This window comes from Ornithodoros turicata, chromosome 10 (assembly GCF_037126465.1).
Source record: "Ornithodoros turicata isolate Travis chromosome 10, ASM3712646v1, whole genome shotgun sequence".
NCBI lineage: Eukaryota > Metazoa > Arthropoda > Arachnida > Ixodida > Argasidae > Ornithodoros > Ornithodoros turicata.
The window spans coordinates 26,996,186-27,015,461 of NC_088210.1; the positions used below are offsets into that span (position 1 = coordinate 26,996,186).

At 45.5% G+C, this 19,276-nt stretch overlaps 1 protein-coding gene across 1 annotated transcript; it reads right to left on the reverse strand.

Annotated features, from left to right (window-relative positions):
- Positions 1-4,037: 4,037 nt before the first annotated feature.
- On the reverse strand, positions 4,038-18,489 carry LOC135369778 (SKI family transcriptional corepressor 1 homolog-B-like). The gene is made up of 11 exons (XM_064603297.1): positions 17,675-18,489; positions 17,412-17,609; positions 16,886-17,076; positions 14,107-14,428; positions 8,740-8,773; positions 8,540-8,626; positions 8,368-8,427; positions 8,195-8,269; positions 5,595-5,669; positions 5,461-5,526; positions 4,038-4,480 (listed from the first exon to the last, which is right to left on the reverse strand). Exons 1-11 carry the CDS (start codon positions 18,428-18,430, stop codon positions 4,398-4,400), a joined length of 1,947 nt encoding a protein of 648 aa, XP_064459367.1. The 5' UTR covers positions 18,431-18,489; the 3' UTR covers positions 4,038-4,397.
- Between the last annotated feature and the right edge of the window lie 787 nt (positions 18,490-19,276).

Sequence of the window (19,276 nt, forward strand, 5' to 3'; positions counted from 1 at the left end):
CGTGCGACCTCCATGGAATGGATGGTATTCCGGGGTTCTTGCGAAACACCATATAGCACAACAACTCTACGCCACAGCGCGTCGTGCAGAAGGCATCGGTGAAAGGCGTATTCTGCAGCCTTGTGGCTAGGAAGTTCACAAAATTTAAGAAAATTCAGAGGCGTGCGACCATTAGGCAGTATTGCAAGACAGACAGTCCAAGGCAGACCGCGTTAACAAAGGTGCTCACGCCCTAACAAGGAGTGATAGAAAACAACGAAATTACACACCGACACAGAGCTCACCGAGACAGAGCTCACCGAGCATTGTTGGAACACAGATCACTCTTTTGACTACGCGAATGCTGTGACCTTAGCCAGGGAACAAAGGTGGGGCCCCAGGAAACTGCTTGAGTCATGGCACCTGCGAGGAGAACTTTCAGTGTGTAATACCAATCGCGGCCCCCTCCCCGAAGTGTTCGCCGACCTGGTTAAGTAATCCGCTGGTTGCGGTCGCCTCTCATTTTGCTTTCACTGATGATGTCCCCCGCATGGGAGACGAAACGTCTGCATTAAATTTGTTATTTGTTGCGTCAAGCCGGTGTGTAATTTCGTTGTTTTCTATCATGACTTCTCCTGGCTTCTGGAATATTTTTGCATCCTAACAAGGAGTACAGGCTCACTTTCAGTAACAAACAATGCTTTATTCGGCCATCGACTTTGGCGCAGCTGTATAATAGTGTACATCAAAAATGCAAATTATTATACGAGAAATAGTTGCACAAAGGTTTGCTATTTCAATTACATTGGTAAATCACCAGGTGTCAAAAATTTGCTGAAATACCCTTTCCTGTCTCTTACAAAACAAAGCCATCTTATATCAGAGCGATAAAGTATTGCCTCACATTAAGTGTGAATGTGTTTAACATATTGGTAGCATAATAAACGAGAAGCACGCGATTTTAGATTTATGCACTGAAAAGTGTATTGACGACAAAAGTCACGGGATGCATCCAATCAAACGTCTGAGTTTGCCCAATTTGACGAAATTTCCATTTTTCGGACGTCACGAGTGACTGCCTGCCTTCCGTACTTTAGAAGTGCTCTTGTGATTGGAGAGGCCAGCAGTGATACGTCACAACCGACCAGTAGCAAGCAGTTAGACCTTCTTTACTCTGGAAGGCGTTACCTGTTCCCAATCGCGACGTCGGGGGGCAATCAGCGGTTATAGCAATGCGCAATGGTGAGGCTGCTCAAAGCTCACCAGATACGAGTCTGGAAAAATCCTTGAATGGAAGCCAGACATCCGGTTTTCAGTGAACTAATTTATTATGACGCTGTTTTTCCTCGTGCGCCTTCTGCACTTGGCTCCTGTACCCACAGCTGCCGGGTGAGTTTTCTATTCCTTGCATGTTGTTTGAGAGGGGTATAGACAGTGACGGTAAATTACAAATATGTTGCTTTAGGCCCACTCCATACCTTTTTTTTCTTTTTTTCTTTTTTTGCATACCGCTTATACACATTTTCTTCAAACAGTGTATGGTGACGTCTGTGTAGTAAGATCGAAACGATGAGGATTTGCTCGTACTAGGGGCAGTGCATTAGTATAGGCCAGATTTGCAGCTACGGAATGTCTTCAACCTTTCCGACAATTACTACGAGTTTGAGTGGGTCGCAACTCGGTCCACCCTCAGAGATGCCCATCGTCGATAGTCTCTCGAACAACTTATTCGACAGAAAAAAAAAAAGAAAAAAAAAAGGCGAGGACATGAATGAAGGAACGAACGAGTTTGAACACTTCGTACAGTCATGGATTCGTCCGCGTGCTCGTTTCTTTCATACAAACCATTATGCTAAACAACGACGTCTCAGAAGCAAGTATGCAGACTTATGCATTATGTTGAACCGCGCTTGCACGAGATATAGTAACAGTTCATTTGACATGCAGGGAATGCGCCGTTTCAGCTACATTTTGGGAAACTTAAGACTTGACACTCGGAAACCGTACCGACTGTAGCAGGAAGTACAGCTCCCAGTTATTATCGTCATGCTCAGCTTTGCACATCTCATTCGGATTACTTTTTCTGTGTTCGTTGCTTCCGCTTGTCGCAGTTAAATACATCGCACGCTGCGTAACGAAATAAATAAACAAAACAAACACAGAGTTCAGTCACACAAAGATGCACAGGTTGAAGCGATTAATACTTTTTCAAACTTTGTTACAGCTATATACACAATTCACACGTGACAAGCCTACACACTTGTTTTAACTCGCATGTCTCACATATTTACAGATGATACATGTATACGAGACAGAATTTACAATGATACACATCGGCCCCGATGGAATCCATCGGTCCCAGAAATAGATTACATCCGTCGAATGCAGGTCGACGTATGGAGCAATGACGTATATATGCTGTCCCACTGAAATATAAAACGTTACACAGCTCGACATTCGAAGGTTCTCGATTTCGCTGGCATGACGCTTTGGTTCGACCTTACCAACTTCCGTTGCATCGTGTTAGCTCACTCACGATGTCGAACGTTAATAGGCATCAAACATAAATGCAACGAAATCTTGCCGCGATAGCATTGTCAAAATTGTTTCGAAATCGGCGTATAGTTAGAACACTTCAATCGAATGATGGCAGTTGAAGAAAGGGCACCAGCAGCGGTTTTCGAACCATCACCCTTTTGCCTTTTCTTCAACTGCTATCATTCAATTGAAGTTACTTGGCACCAAGCAGCACAACATCTTGGCCCAATATTGGTCCAATATTGGGTCAAGATGTTGTGCTACTTGTTATGTACCTGGGCGTTGTGAGGCTTTTGTTGTGTTTGTCCTATCTGTTTAATTGCCTTAATTGTGTTGGTGTCAAGGTCACGGCAGCTTTCGTTTCGCGAAATGATGGTTGCACTTTAGTGCCCCCATTAAAGGGACGGTCACATCCGGAACTCCATCCATGATACCGATACCACTATGTTCGGCATCGGCCGACAATCTACCTGGCTAATTTTTTCGTCTGTAAAATGCGTACACAAGTAGCAAAACACATTGGTCCAATATTGGCTACATATCGCCAATACTGGTCCTAGATTACACCAATATTGGGCCGTTATTGTCAATGTTCAGCCGATATTGGGCCAGGATGTTGTGCTGCTTGGATAGACATTAAATATACCAATTTTAAACATCAGCGCTGCTTCCGCGGCTGCAGAAGCTCCGGCAGCGTGACGTCACTCCCCATGCGGAGAAGTGAAACAGCGCGACTCTCAGAGGAGGAAAGGCGCTGTCCAGACGCTGCGTAACTCGATCTATGGGACGCCCGCACGCCGCGGCATTCTTTTTCTCAAGGTCTCGCCCTCATTGGTTCTTAGGGAGTGACGGTTTCTCGTTTTTCCAGAGAGGGAATTCCGACATACTCTCAACATCCGGCGTCTGCTCTTGTCACGTACTCCCTCGTATAATACTCAAACCACGCCACTATTTCGCGTGGGACTTTCGATACCGTGGACAGTGGTCGATAAGGAATAAAATAAAACTAATAGTTTCGAAATCGACTGGAACGGATGCGACCGCCCCTTTAAGGTAACTCTCTAATGTTTAAAACGCCACTGCGTGCTAAATCTCATCATTATCCCACTTAACTTACGCCATTTCAATCTACGTGCCAATTGTATGCTCCCAAAATGTACTCTATGTGACACGGAAATACAATATAATTAAGTTTTAGTTTTGTGAAGTATGACGTCATAAAGTGCGTAGTCTGTCACTCGTCTGGCAACACTGCTCGTCCATGGTCACTTTCCGTCGCCTCAGCCCAACTACTGGCAGCCTTCTTCGGGAAGGTGCGAGCGCTGTTGCTATGGGACAAACGCTAGAGAATATCATCACGTTACCTACCCTTGGAGAATCCGAAACTAACCCGAAAGTTTTGCGAGATCTTTCCAAAATTCGCGGGGGCGTATAATTTTCACTGACGGTGTCTCAATTTTGCGTAAACAGTTTTTGAGCGCATTCGATTTATAGCACGTTATATAATATCGGTATATAATTGATCTATAGTACCTTATATATAATAAATAAAACATTGTTTTCCTCCGGAGTGGTACTTTAGATACCGACCCTTGCATTTGATGTAAGAAATGCTGAGATTGACAGCGCTTGCCGGTATAGTTCATGGCATCATAGCAATTCATGCGAATTAGCATGCCTGTTGGTACATTTCAGCGCACAGAACAAAACAAACTCTGTGTCCAGATTTCTCTGCAGGGTTTCGTCTTCCAATGTTCCCGCGGCGAACTCACAGCGCTCGTGTCAATGTCAGTAGGCCAAGCCGGCGTCATTTCTCGTAGGGCGGGTATTTGTCTTTCAAACGTTGGCTGCACGAAGAAAAGTAGGTCCCGTATAAGGCTTCATTCGGGCTTGTACCCGCACTCTGCGCAATGCCGTGGTCCTAGCATCTTGCACGAAAAGTGGTGTAATGCATCGTGAGCGTCTGTGTTGCAAAAGAGAACACTTACATTAACAAAGAGCGAAGCTTTTTCCAATCCAATAAAATCCAATCCAATCCTATCCTATCCAAGGATAAATATTTTATTATTTGTGTATTATCATTTATTTTCGTTTAAGATTTATTGTAAAGGCACTTTGAAGTACGTATTTCGAGTCACAACAAAAATGTTACTTTCTCTATTTATGGGGATGACAAAAATAAATGAGCGAGTTAGAGTGCATCGGAAGAAATCTACGAAAACGAAATACGATGAAGCAAGTTATCAAATCCAAGCTTTGACATGTGATGTCACCTGCTTCGAAGAAGCAGTGCGATTGTCTTATCTTGTTTTCGGAAATGTTATCGTGAGCACCTTCGATAGCACCTTCGATGTACTAAAAGTCGCTATTAAATGCTCGAACGAACCAATTAAATCCTCTCTAACTGTTACTTCTTTAAGCTGTAAGAAGCCGTTGTACAGATCGAAATAATAGCTGCAATTCTTTATCTAAACATATCGATTGAAATCATTTCTGGGGTGTTCAGCCTTCTTATAATCACCGATTTATGATATATTTTCTCCGTTGCCGACTCATAGACGGTGCATGGTATTCTTATTGAGACCCACTTAAGGGGTTGTGCAATAAATAAATTCTTATTTTGCATTTTCAATTTCGATGCAGTCTAGACTGTGTGGCCCCCCAGCCACATTGATTATTCAATGGTTGTTGTAATTGTTGTGATTGTAATAATTTTCTTTTGTATTTCCTGTAATGCCCATGTAATGCCTTCTGGCCTTTGGGTTTCTAATGATAAATAAATAAATAAACTCTTATTTTCGACAAACCGCACCTACCTGCCATGATGCTTCTCTGCTGCATCTGTTGATAGTGAAGTGACATTTCTGAAAATATATAAAATAACCAAAATCAATTGGAAGTTCGATACGGACAGAACCTATCCGATGGTCTTTGCGTACGCACCTTTCAGTTTGGCTTGCACAGCGAAGCGGGCTTTTCTTTCTTGGTCTAATTCTTGGCATAATGCATCTGCGAAACAACGCAATCATTCGTTGGTGATCTCCTCTCAGAGCAGTCCATCAAGAGCTCATTTTTACCTCGTACTACCTGTAGCTGTTTGGCCAGTTCTTCGCGGTAGGCGATCTCTTTCTGAACTTGTTCTTCAAATGTTTCTGGAAGAATGTACAAAACACAATACCTACCCTTTAAATTACGCTCAGATATGTTTTGGTTATACGCGTTTTTTATTTTTATAATCGCGAATTTTGCAGGAAGCCCATCCCGCTGTTGGAGCTGCTAGTTTCCATACTCCTTTTGTTGGACAACAATGTTGTTTGCAATCATACCTGACACACGTTATCCTTATGACTCAAGAGACCCAACTTTATCACATAACATGCTCGTAATTCTACACTCTTAAAAATGAACTTCACCGCGTAGCTCGCTCCTAGCCAACTATAATCTCGAATGATATCGTTATCAGCCCTGATTTGTTGAAAACGGGAGGCGTACGCCTTTTTTGTGACACTTGTGCTGCTCATAATTGTCACAAACAAAGCGTACGCCTCCCGTTTTCAACAAATCAGGGCAGATAACGATATCATTCGAGATGATGGTTGACTAGTAGCGTACTATGCGGTGAAGTCCATTTATAAGAATGTATGATATCTTTGTGTTTCCTAATTTCTTGAAAATGGGGGGGCGTACATCTTTTTGATGCATTTTGGATACATGCAAACTGTCACAGAAAGCCGATAACGGTACCATTCGCCGCAGTCGTTCGTGTTCTGTTTTTAGAGTGCGGGAAAAGTAGGCTAGAAAAATAAAACGAAAAACATTTTTTGTTTGGCCAAACCAAACCAAAAAGTTTCCGCCTGCATATATTTTGCATACCAGTAGTCGTCAATCGATTGAGTTATCGTGTCTAGCTCATGTTGCAGTCCGCGAAAATATCATTTCTCATTCAGTGGAGCGCTTCTCTTGCATCTTATCTTATCTGAGAATCACTGGTTTGTAATTGGGACGCAATGGAAGAGTGTAAGACCGGTGAGCTTTCTATGTCACACGCATGTTTTCATTTCTTTATTTCGTGCACTGCCCATTGACTAGTAGGGGAGAATGTTTGACTTTAAGGCGTGGTCACTGGACAGTGAATGACACGATTGCACGACATAAAGCGGCAGCGACGCACTTTAATTATTGTGTTTTCGGAGGGAGATGTCGTGGTGCGAGTTTACATGGGCGTGGTGGGATTCGAGACATTGATAAAACTCGTCAGGAGGTGTATTGAACACCGCATGGGAGAACGATCCGTACCATAATGAATTGGGTACTGGTTACGCACACTCTAAAAAACAAAAGAGAGAGATAGATAAAAAAAAAAGAAGGGGTATGAAAAGGTGGTAACTTCTATAGTTACTACCTATGTCAACATAGCGTCTGATAAAGGGTGTAAAAGGGTGGTAAAAGCAATTATCATATATCCAAATTGCTACAAAAGGCGTACGCCCCCCCCCCTTCCCCTCGCTCATCGAATCAGACGCGGTAACCCTATAATTCATAGGTAGCAGGTACACTCTTAAAAATGAACTTCACCGCATAGCGCCCTCCTAGCCAACCATAATCTCGAGTGATATCGTTATCTGCCCGGATTTGTTGAAAACGGGAGGCTATGCGGTGAAGTTCATTTTTAAGAGTGTAGAACTTTGCAGCCTTTTAGGCACAACATATGCGACAACTATTACCTCCTAAAAGGTGTAACTGCTCCACCCTTTTTTCTAAGGCTGCAGTATTCCATACGCTCGGTCGAGCAAAGGCCACGGAGCCAAAACCAAAAGAGTCGTCATATCAGTACCATCATAAGCATCAAAAGATGTAACAGGTATGAAGCGGGTGTCACGAAGGGGGCGAAAGTACCAAGCACTGATTCGATGCCATTTTCTATATAGCCCTTACCCCTTACCTTATAGTTATTACCCCTTTGCTGTGTAATTCGAACATTCAATACACGTTGAGGCGAACGATGCGGTCTGCATTCCTTCATAAGATAGGTGTCGTTGGATCGCCTTACTGTTCAACTTGCGGAACGGTGGAGAACACGGAGCACGTACTGGTCACCTTCCGACGCTTCGACTATGATTGGCAAACGCTGAAGAACGCCCTTGCTAAACTTGACAACCGACCTTTTAGTGCTGAGAAGGTATTGGGGAGCTGGCCAAAGAAGCACCAACGACCTCCGCTGTGTGCCCTGGCGAACTACCTCTAGGACATACGTGCTGAAGTAATCCTTAAAATCCCTCAGTGTTTTCACACATCAAGCGTCATGGAGCAGCTGGTCGCACCAGCGCGACCTACGTTTCAATTTTTTTCCCTACTTTTGTTCTATTTTTTCTATTTTGTTCTATGCCGTCTGCATAAAAACTGAGTAATTGAGTAGGACACGGGTTTTTATGATATTTGCAGCTTTGTTCTCGGTATCATGTACCAATCACATACCACAGAAAGAGTTTAAAGGCGGAATACGCCTGTAAATCACACTTTCCAACAAGCACACCGTTGATGCGGCAGAGCCAACCGTACGTATTCGCAGTGCGTTGGGTGCGTAACGGAAACGAAGCTGCACATACATATCGCTTGTCTTGGAACTGAACAACACTTCACACTTTAAGTTTCAAAGTGGTACCCATTGCTTACGTACCTCTCATAAGATGAAATTCACGTTCGGCTTTTTTTCTTCCTTCAGCCTCCTTGAGAAGTACATCCCTGAGTTCATCTGCCAGAAAAATGAGGTACATCGTACAACATATATACAACACAACGCATGTACGTATTTCCAGCCGCAATCATAGTTTCATAGCTGAAATTTCTCACCCTTGCTGAGTGTGAATATTCTTCGTGGGTCCAACATGTCATCGATATTTGAAGAGTTTCCTGCAAAATATAGACAAATTATAGATTACCTCCTATTTGACGTCACCAATAGTCGCCGTAGTATCCTGAACAGCATTGGTTGTAATGATAAGTGATCGGAAAATATTATTACCTGTCGGTTGCGATGATTTGGGCTTGTCGTTATCACGTTTCCTATTTTCGCTTTTGAGCGCCTCTACGACGGATGTGACACCACTGTCTGTGAACAAAGATCGATACTTTGATCAGCACACGATGAACTTGTTAAAGACTGAGTAACAAATGAATTAATATGCACAATGTAATTTCCCTTCAATTTGCGATAACACATACCTAGTTCATTTGGCGTCTTAGGAGCTGCTTCTTCCTGAAGAAGAAAGACACGGAATTACAACTTGTTGATGTTTCTACATGTATCGCAATGCCGAACTGTAGCACAGAAATTTCCGCGTGCCCTTAATATTCGCGAATTTTGCAGTTCGCGAAAAAGTTTGCTATACGCTATAAAAGTTTGCAGTTATTTGAAACAAAATACTGTAATATACTGTTAATCAAAATACAAAATACTGTATATACTGTAATAATATAATGTATGCAAAATACTGTAAAATACCACCAAATATTCGTAAATAATAATGATTTTACAGTATTTTGTTTCGAATGACTGCAAACTTTTATTGCGTTCTTTATATACACTGGTGTGACAGTTATCATATTCCTCCCCACTCTTTAGGACATAGAGATAGAGAACACATAAAGAATAGAGGAGTAGAAAAAGAGAAATGTATAAAAGTCATTTCAAAAGGGCAATTCAATTACACGACTGAAATGACAGAACGGCACAATACTAGCCTGCTTTATGACAACGTTAATAAGATCATCATTTATTGATGAACCCGTGGATGAACCCGCACAAATAAAGACGCTGAACATGAGACCTATCTGCCCAAGCTGTGACGGTTTGCTAAGGTTCACTATTGACTAACAGAAAATGCACCCTCAGTCATCATATGCAATCGATCTACACCACCGCATGATGAACATATCTTTCTATCTTCCCCTATCAAGCCTGTAAATGTGAATGAAGATGAGTATATGGAGGTACAGGACGAAAAGGGTGTCAGGTTTCGCTGTCTGCAAGTAATCTACGCCATCCACGAAAATAAAGTCAGAAACGCAATTCAAACAGTCGCTGCTGTGTGTGTGTGTACATAGTGTGCGCGGGAGTTAGGTCTGTGATCGGTATTAATTTTAGCCCGTTGTTTGCCTATCCCCTCAACATGGTGTCGATGACGATGGAACCAGCAGGGAGGTTTTTCCTGTTTGTATTTAAAAGCGGCCGCCGTCGTCGGTGGGGGGAAGGATATGATCACGTGACTCGAGAAAGTGTCGCTCGCGTTAGACCTGCCGAGGGGGGAACGGAAGGATGAAACGGGTGACTGTGAGTCTCTATTGTCTGCGTCCGTTACAATAGTGCCTATATTTCCTGTATGTCGCTGTGATTCAGCTAGCTGCAATTGCGAAAGCGTATATGTAGGCTCTTCGTAATAGGGGAGCATGTTGATTGATGTTTCAAGGATCGAATTTTATGAATATTCTGTTCCTGTTAGGGTGATGGTGAATAACGTTTCATCATATGGTAAGTGTTTCGTATCGTATTTTTTTAGGGACTCGCATTCTGTATGTTAATAAACGGTAGTGCAACAAACAGCACGGTCGGAAAAATGAAGTTCGAAGTATTGATGCACTAAGAACTTTCAGTTAAACAAAAAATAAGATAAAATAAAAAATAATAATAAGAAAACGTAAAAGGACGACATGCTATTCACATGGTGCAGGACATCTCCAAATATGTTAAAAAGCTTCGACTCATGACGTTCAATAAACTAAGCAATGCCTGGTCTTTCTTTATGTGAGGGACAAATATAGCCATCGGTTGGTTAGGTTAAGGAATGTGATTTGTGTCAGAGGTGCACAGCTGATAATAGGGAATATGTACAAAAGACAGACTTCACATGCAAATTCAGTAAGAAAAAAAAAAAGAAAAACCAAAGCCTGATAAGAAGGAGTTCCGGCACCCCATCCCAATCTCCATGTATGAAAGCCCCCCCCCCCTCTCCCAACTCGAGAATACTGCAATGGTAACAATGATCAATATAATTTCAGCTCCTAAAATGAAACAGCTGAATTAACTCGATTGTTAATCATGAACTGTTTTATCTAACGGCGCCATATTTCATGCCTAACTGTTGCGTTAACAGCGAATTTTTTGGGCACACCAGAGCTTACTGTTTATTTGACTCCAGATACCTGCACAACGTTTACAATTACCACACTAAGGAAACAGTGCGAAAACTACGAGTTTCAAAGATGAAATAATTAATCAATTTCACGCCTCACGCTGATTCTGGAATTAACATAAAAGTCGTTGAACAAAACGAGCCGAACCAAAAGAATTATTTCCTTTCTATAATGGAAGACGAACGCCCGGGGTCCCTCCTTTCGAGTGTAGCATATAATTAGCACCAGCAATTATTTAACTTAATTAATATGCACAGCACCAACAAACTCGTTCGCTTTCCAGCGGCTTGCTATACTTCGGAGTGCAGACTTTCACCAAGAGCAGGCTTTTGTGCTCTTATAATGAGGTACGAGATGCGAGCTATAGATTTTTTTTCTCACCTTTGTGAGGAGGCAAAAATTTTTAACGCGACTGCAGCTTTTAAATGCGAAACGGTTTCTATTCGTATTCGCTAGGGGATGAAAGAGCGCTAGTGTCAACGAAGTTGCTCAATGGAGGTGTTGATTAGAAAAGGATCGGGTTGATGAGAGATCAAATTAAAGCGCGCTGAAACTCCGTCTCTGTTTGTCTAAGCAAGCCCGTTTAATCAGTGCTCAAAGATGCGTATTCGGAAGCAGACGCCGCGCGGACGAGTACAAAGTGTTTCGTGTGTGCTCGCTGCGAGGTAACAAAGAGTTCGGGGTAAACGGACCTTTGAAACGAAGGAAATGACTTCATTGTGTCGCGAAGGCAATTGTGACAGGAGTTGGAGTGCCATGTTTGGACGAGTGTTGCTGAAGTGTTCGCTTGCCTGGGCAACGTTTACGTCTGGAAATGCGGGCTCAGTTTGTGTAGCTGGAATCGACTTTGCGCGGAATCGAAGCGGAGGAATAGATTGAGTTGGGATTGAGCGGGGACCACTGTTGCGAGACGGAATAGAAGAGGTAGTATGGCAGGAGAGCAACGAGAAGCAATTTTTTAACTGCGCGCCGTCTCATTTCCCGGAAGCTGTCTCTTTCTACTTCTTTTTTCCACTTTTGCGACCCTGTGTTAGATGATAGAACGCTTCTGACGTTACATATAAAGCCGACTGTCGCAGTTTGGTGTTCTTTAGGTGAATAACTGTATCGGATTTATATAATAATAATAATAATATCGGATGTATACATAGGGATGTTAGTGCGGAGAACATGCTTTGCGTAGCCGTACTTTTGTTGTCGGGTTATTGCGACGTCCTTCATTCGTAAGACGGGTCTTCGCTATGTAACACAATTGCACATGTTGCAATTGCACATTATCTCCTGACTTGTGGAAAGCGCAGGGCTTACGCCTTTGCTTTTTGTGACAATTAATATGACGACATAAGTGTCACAAGAAGGCGTACGCTTCTCCACAAAAAGTTGGACGTGTCTCAATTCTCTTTTGCCGTGCCGCGGAGGCCATCACGGCGCCACACCGTTGCGGAAACGGCGCGATTTTCACTGCCGTCCACACTCGCCGCCCGCCGTTGCCGTATGTGTGAACCAGCCCTTATACAGCTCGCCTCGGTAGCTCTTCAGTCTGTACCTTAGCAATATTATACAGACCGCACTCCAAGGAAAAAGAAGTAAATTCGGGAGCAATGACAATTACTTCCCACTTTATTCCCACGACCTTGAAATTTACTCCGCCGCACTGCAAACAGTTCCTAAACATCGCATGAGCTACCGTTCACATAGTCCTGAAAGCGACTATTCGTTGCGGCAATGCAGCTATATAGTCCCCAAAAGAACTCAAATCTCTTATTAGAGTGTGCTGGGCACTATCTCTGCTAAAAGAGCTGCCATGCAACGCACGGAGTAACTAGAACGCAAGAACGACAGGAGCGCCGCCCTGCGGAATCTAAAACCCACTCTTTAGCGTGAGGGCTCCACGCGCACAGCCAGCATTACCCTTTGTCCATGGAAGCATGCGACAGTGCTCTCTACCTGGAGAACTGCCGCGTAATACTTTCTTTACACGCCAGGATCGCTGCCCGTAAATCTTCCCGCTGCCAATTCATGCGTAACGTTAACGGTCCCGTCGTAGTAAGTCTAAGCGCACCTCTCCTCCTTTCCGTTCTCTGCGGATAACCGCCACCATAATGGAGGGTTAGCTGAGCCTTCTCTCGGCTGTCCGAAACAAAGAAAGCGTGTAATAACTTTGTCGTACAAAGGACGTCGGGACCCGCCTAGAGTGCTGTTAAACTAAAAGCGCAGCAAATGAAGCGAACTATACGATACGGGGGAGAATCTCGGCCGGATCGAAAAAGGTCTTGCGGGGCAAATTTGTCAGCCATAATTACACAGGTCGTCTCTCCGTATTATACCGGGTTTCGATGTCGTTAAGCGGGCGATACACGGAACGATTTGTCGTGCGCTTCTTTGTTGCATGTGAGTGCTTTGTCGCAGTGGTCGTACAGGGCGGACCATTAGTCAAAGCTATGGGTTATTTCGGGATGTAGGAGTAAGCGTTTCTTTGGGAAAGGGCCACGCGAGTTGAGGGTGTGAGGTACGACGTGCGTCACACGTCAGCAGTACCCAACAAAGACTGTCCCTCGCGACATCAGTGTTGATTGTTGATGAGTGGCGGAAGGTGGATGAGCAAGATGAGATGCAAGCAAGTGTTTTAGTTGAAGGCGAAAAGGAATATTCTTAATACACGGTGGGCTTTATAACAGCAAAGATACATCAGCTGAAGCGCGTCCTGACTTGGAAAATAAAGCTTCACCGCATAGCACGCTGCTAGCCAACCATCGTCCCGAGTGACACCGTTCTTTCCCCTGATTTGCTAAAAACGAGAGGCGTACGCCATTTTTGTGGCATTATGCCGTTCATATTTGCCACAATAATGGCGTACACCCCCCCACTTCCATCAAATCAAGGGAGAGCGTTGTCATTAGGGATGATCGTTGGCTAGGACCGTGCTATGCGGCGAAGCACTGTTTTTAGAGTGTATGTTACGTCACCTCGAAGAGCCAATGAGAGAGCTTTGCACACGCCACTTTCGGAACCGCTTTGACATACACAAAAGACGCAGGCGACTACGAAATTGAAGCCGCTAGACTACACTCTTAAAAATGAACTTCACCGCATAGCAGGCTCATAGCCAACCATCATCTCGAATGATATCGTTATCCGCCCTGATTTGTTGAAAACGAGAGGCGTACGCCATTTTTGTGACACTTATGCTGTTCATAATTGTCACAGAAAAGGCGTACGCCTCCCGTTTTCCACAAATCAGGGCAGATAACGATATCATTCGAGATGTTGTGCTGCTTGGGTTTATTCCCGAAAAGGACTAATGGTCAATACATCTAGTCCTCCAAAGGGTCTAAAACTATCTCCACTTTCTTTTTAATACTGTAAAAGCCTTCGAACAAAACGATGTCGTATACTTACATCCCTATGTCTGATGCCGCGGTCGCTCGTGTCAGGAGGCAGTTGACTGACATTGGGAGAAGATCTCGTGAGCTCCAGAGCCGCCGGCAGAGGCGGAGGACTCGACTCCTCTTCTCTTTGCTCTTCGCCTTCTTCTTTGGGGCTCTGGGGTTTGTTGCAGGAGGCTTCGTCTTCACTACTCGTGTCTGTCACGTCTACTTCGCCGTGGAAAGAATCGGATCCCCTCGACAGCGGTCTGGCTTCTGCTTCACCGTCCGAGCTTCCTCCCACCCCGCGACTGGAGTCCGTTGTCGTATCGCAAGCGGGCGTACTTGGGCGCATGCTACGAATAAGAGATGGCCATAATGAACAGTTATTCAAATCCGCGTCTTGGATTGCAAGGCTCATGAAACGGTCGTCGGGGCAGTGTCATTAGCGGCACTGTTCCCGGGAAGATTTTTTGTTAACATCCGCGTACGCGGTGGATGGAGGCAAAGGGGAGCCGGTCCTTCGTATTTTGGAGAAGGGCCCTTTGACAACGTGGTCCGCCCTCAAGGTGGGCCGTGTCCTTGAACGTGCGGCCTATAAAACGGTAGTCGGGGCGGTACCCTTTGCGGTGCTGTTCCCAGGAAGATTTTTTCTTAAAATCTGCGTGCGTGGTGGAGGGAGGCAAAGGGAAGATGGTCCTTCGTATTTTGGAGAAGGGCCGCTTGATAATGCGTTCCGCCCCCTGGATGGGCCGTGTCTTTGAACGCGTGGCCCGGTCGGGGCAGTATCCTATGCGGTGCTGTTCCCGGGGAGATTTTTTTTCTTAAAATTATAACGCTCACGCAGTAAAGTGCCTGAATTCTAGCTCCATCTGTGTAGGGTGGAGTCACGCTTTGCGGAAGCGGACCCCGTGATGCTGACACCATCAGTGACCACGATTGGATGCTGTTTCCGCTTCCATCAACTTCTTCTGTCTATTTCCTCTAGCCCTTTGCACTTCCCGACGGACTCACGCACCCTCTACGCGGTCCACCCTTCAGCCTCCGTCCTCCATCCGTCTCTTTCCCCCTCTTTTTTTTTTTTTTTTTTTTGGCTATGGTCGTGACGATGCCCACTTCTGTATGTGGCCAACAACGGCGAGCCGACAACGTAGCCAACGTAGCCAACAACGTAGTCAACAACGTAGCGCGTATCTAAAGATTAAGCGTACAGCGCGGCGTGCGATTTGGAGACAAAATGGCGGATATCGTAGCAGACGACGCGGTTGTCTTCACCCTACACGGAGGGAGCTAGTATTCAGACAGCCTGTCACAAAGTATACTTCCCATTAACTCCTTTAGACTATATTTTTCCTGCAACTCTACTTCGTATGACGTCAGCGTCGCAAGTGCTAATAACCTGGTGACATTTGTATATAGCTAAAATCAGATCCAAAGCGCGTCACCTGCCCGTGCCCCCACAGAACTACGAAAGTACGTCCTTCCTCTGATGACGGTCTGTTAGTCGTCCCGCAGAATGTAACCCACGCGGTGTCGGCATTCCTGCTTACTGATATAAGCGTTGTGTATCGTATTAGGGGCGCACTAATTCCTTTACCGCGAACCACTCCAGCCCCTGCTTTGAGCTCCGCCGCGATTAAGTGTTTCAGCGACGGCGCAAACAACCGGAAGGGATTTGCAACCCCATTAATCCGCACTAATCCCTCATTGGGTTGTCGTCCCTTTCAAAGTCAAGCCGCCCGCTAATGAAAGACCTCTTTTCTAATTCGTCCTCTCGTCCCATGGAGGGACAGCCGTCTCCCGTTAATGAACACACGAGGCAAGGTGGATAAAATGTCAAGAAGGACAAGAAGTTCCAACTTGGTGCAGGAACACGGAACGCGAGGTATGTGCGTGATTTCTTACGGTCATCAAAAGGGAGAATTAAACAAGATTAGTGGCGGCCGTAGTAATTAAGTAAATGAAGTACACACGGACTCAGAATTGCGAGCATAGTTATTTTTTTGTTGCACGGTAGCTTTGATAGCAAGCAGCCCCGGGTTCATCGAACGTCTTTCGAGACATGTGTAAGCATTCAAAGGCATGGCTCGTGGTGTCTGGTTGAGTTTAAGATTTGGAATGCTCAGATGATTCGTTTTGTTTAGTAAAGAGGTGAATGGCGTGGACGTTCCCGCATTTTGCATGATGAGAGCAACCTTTGAAGCCAAGAAATGTTGCAACAAACCACACATCGCGGTGTATGCAGTGTATCTTAAAAAATAGACGGAGGTCGAGCACGAACACGCGCCGAAGCCCCAACGTGACTTTTGCATAATGCTTCGCAAATGTGCTGTACGTGGAACGCTACAGACGAACAGCGGAGAACTGAGGCAAATGGGATTCCGTGAAATTAGTGTTTATGTAAATATAATCGTTCGTCATCAGTAGCAAGACACCCGGCGTGGTCAAACAACGACCTTGTTTGCACGTATATGAACCAGAATGGATGACAAGACTGGCCGTGGCCTTGTTAAAGAAAGAAAAAAAGTCAAATTTCTTCTCTGCAGCCTCTGTTAAGAACTACAATCGACGTATCTGAATCGAATTCAGCACGATATAGTTGGGCGACGCATATAATGGCGTCTTAAAAATGTCCGAAGCGACTGATTCAGTTTATAAAACAACATCTCGTACCTCAATTCGCGTCAGTTTTGTCCGGCGGTGAAATTCGTCTCACTTTCCGTTTCATATCCGCACTTCAACAATAATATACCGCGGCTGTAAATTGGTGATTCAACATTGTTAAAGTTTAATTATGTGCACCTGTGACTCACGTGGGAGATTTTGACGTCGGAACTCTCGACATGATCCCGACGACAGGCCTGAAGGCAGACGCGTAAGCTGAAGGGCTTGTACTGGACGTCAACGGTGGCGGGGGAGGACTATGCTGAGACACCGGGGGCAACAGGTTGCCAGCCGAAACGTCACCATGTTCACCCAAGTGCGGTGGGTAAGGCAAAGAGTCCTGCGCCGTGAAAGAAGCACTTGTTTGTTTTTATTTTTTCATCATAATCACGGACTCCGCACACTCAGAACAGAACTTCACAGCATAGCACGTTGTCCACCAACCATTGCCACAAGTGTTAGGGTTACCGCTGCTGATTCGAAGAGCCAAGGGGCCGTACTCCCTTTGGTAGGAATATGGATATATGACAATTGCTACAAAAAGGCGTACGCCCCTCTCCCTCTTCAAAGCAAAAGCGATAACCCTATCATTCGTGGGAGTGGTTGACGCACAATATGCTATGCGGTGAAGTTCTGTCCTGAGAGTGTACCCTCGTTGGACTTAGCAGGCCTTACCGATGCCCCAAGGTGCAATGGTCCAGGAGGGCCGGATGACCTCTGCTGTGGCGGATGAGGCCACAGTACTCCGCTGTATGGTGGAAGGGACAGAGACTGCTTGCCCCAGACGTAGTCTGTGAAGGCGTTGTGACGAAGCCCGGAAGGCGACAATGCTTTGCCAGAGAGGCAGAAGAGGGGTGGCGGCATGAAGGGGACCTGCAGAACGTGCATGATTCCTCAATACGACCATTCACGGAAGCTGTACCAACAACGTGTAGTACCTGTACGTCTGGGAACGCTTTCGTCGTGAGCGGCATTACTGGAAAATAAGGCTGTCCCTGTGCCGACTTCGCTGGCGGTCCCCCCTGATCAGTTGCCGTCTCCAGCGGCCTTGGTCTCTTGCCCGAAGACGATGAGGATGATGACGACGACGATGATACTGCCACCCTCCTCCTGCTTCCCCCGTTAAACATCGCCTTGACGTCCTCCCAGGCGTAGCTGACCTCCTCCGGGGGAGTCCCGTTGAGCTTGATGTGTCTCCGCCAAGAGTTGAAGTTGGCCGCGTCCGGCTGAACGTACTTGGAATCCGGCAAGCGGTGCGAGTGGAAGATGAACTTGTTGGGCGAGAAGAAAAGCGCGCAGTAGGCGCACTTGATGCACTTGGCCCGTGAAGAGTTGTAGCGCGAAGGAACGAAGCTTCCTCGACATCCCCAGGCACAATGGTGCACCACGTCGAAAGAGAAGTTTTCCGGCAACTTAGGAGGTGGCGTGTCGGCCAGGAAAGACTTGCAGAGCCGCTCGGCTTCCCGCTTGGTGATCATCCCGCATCGACGAGAAGATACCGGCATTGCTCCGGCTCTCCGTAGAAGTTCCAGCTGGACAGGCGTGCACTGGACGCAGGTGATGCCCAGTGCGACGCGCCGGTTGTGAATTTCGTTGTAGGAGTAGTCCTTCAGGAGGGTGTTGGAGATCTGAGCGAGGCTGAGGCGTTCTTGACCGTCGATAAGAAGGGCCACGATGGGTATGTTGTATAACATGACAGTGCGCACTTCGTTCGGTGGATTGGTAGGTGATCCGCCAGGGACACGACCTGATTGGGCGCCTGGCGGCGGTCGCTGGGACCGTGGATCCGGCTGTGGTGAAAAGTACGCATGGCATCACTACCCCGAACTGTAGTCTTGTTGCACACACAACACGCATAGAGACGAAAAAATAACGTCAATGAAACTAAGAGTGGGCGAACCATTTAAATGCGTGCTGAAGTGGCTTTCAGGGCAATTTGTATTACCCACCTGGGGCGTGCGGCTCCATAGAAGATCGTGTGGATCTGGTCGAGTGGTTGATGAAGGTGACCGTTTCTGAAAAGAGTAATCAGAATGTAAGCTTTGATATATCGACACATCAATAAACACAACGCGTCAGAATTATTAACTCGTGTATTGGCTAATGTACGGCTCTCATCTCTTGTGACTTTGTTTTCTGGTCGGAGCTGCAAACGCTAATCGAGACACACTGTATAGGATGACTGCTGGTTCTTACTGTCTCTATAAATCGTTTGCATACCCATTTTTTCACCTGATGAATAAAAAAAAATGATAGTATAACTTAAAACTTCAAATTCAGGTCCGTGAACGCCTTTCTTAGTAATATACGATTACCTGGTTTAGTGAACTTGAGCAACATCTCGATTTGGTGTTGTTCTCCACCTGTGTGCGGTTGACAGCCATCACTGGGTTTCAAACGCGTGGGCCCTGTCTCCCTTTAAAAGGGACTGTTGTCATATCAGATTCATAAGGTAGCATGGGTTTGTAATAACGCGAAACCAGCTGATCATCCACCCCTCGCAGCACAACGAAATATGTACCTTTTAAACGCACAGCAGA

Excerpts from the sequence above, each read along its gene's own strand:
- LOC135369778 (XM_064603297.1), bottom strand. The coding sequence starts at position 18,430 with ATGTTATACAACATACCCATCGTGGCCCTTCTTATCGACGGTCAAGAA. Across the intron at positions 17,610-17,674 it reads AAGCGTTCCCAGACGTACAG|GTCCCCTTCATGCCGCCACC; the intron begins GTACTACACGTT and ends CACGTTCTGCAG. Across the intron at positions 8,428-8,539 it reads CAAATCATCGCAACCGACAG|GAAACTCTTCAAATATCGAT; the intron begins GTAATAATATTT and ends TATATTTTGCAG.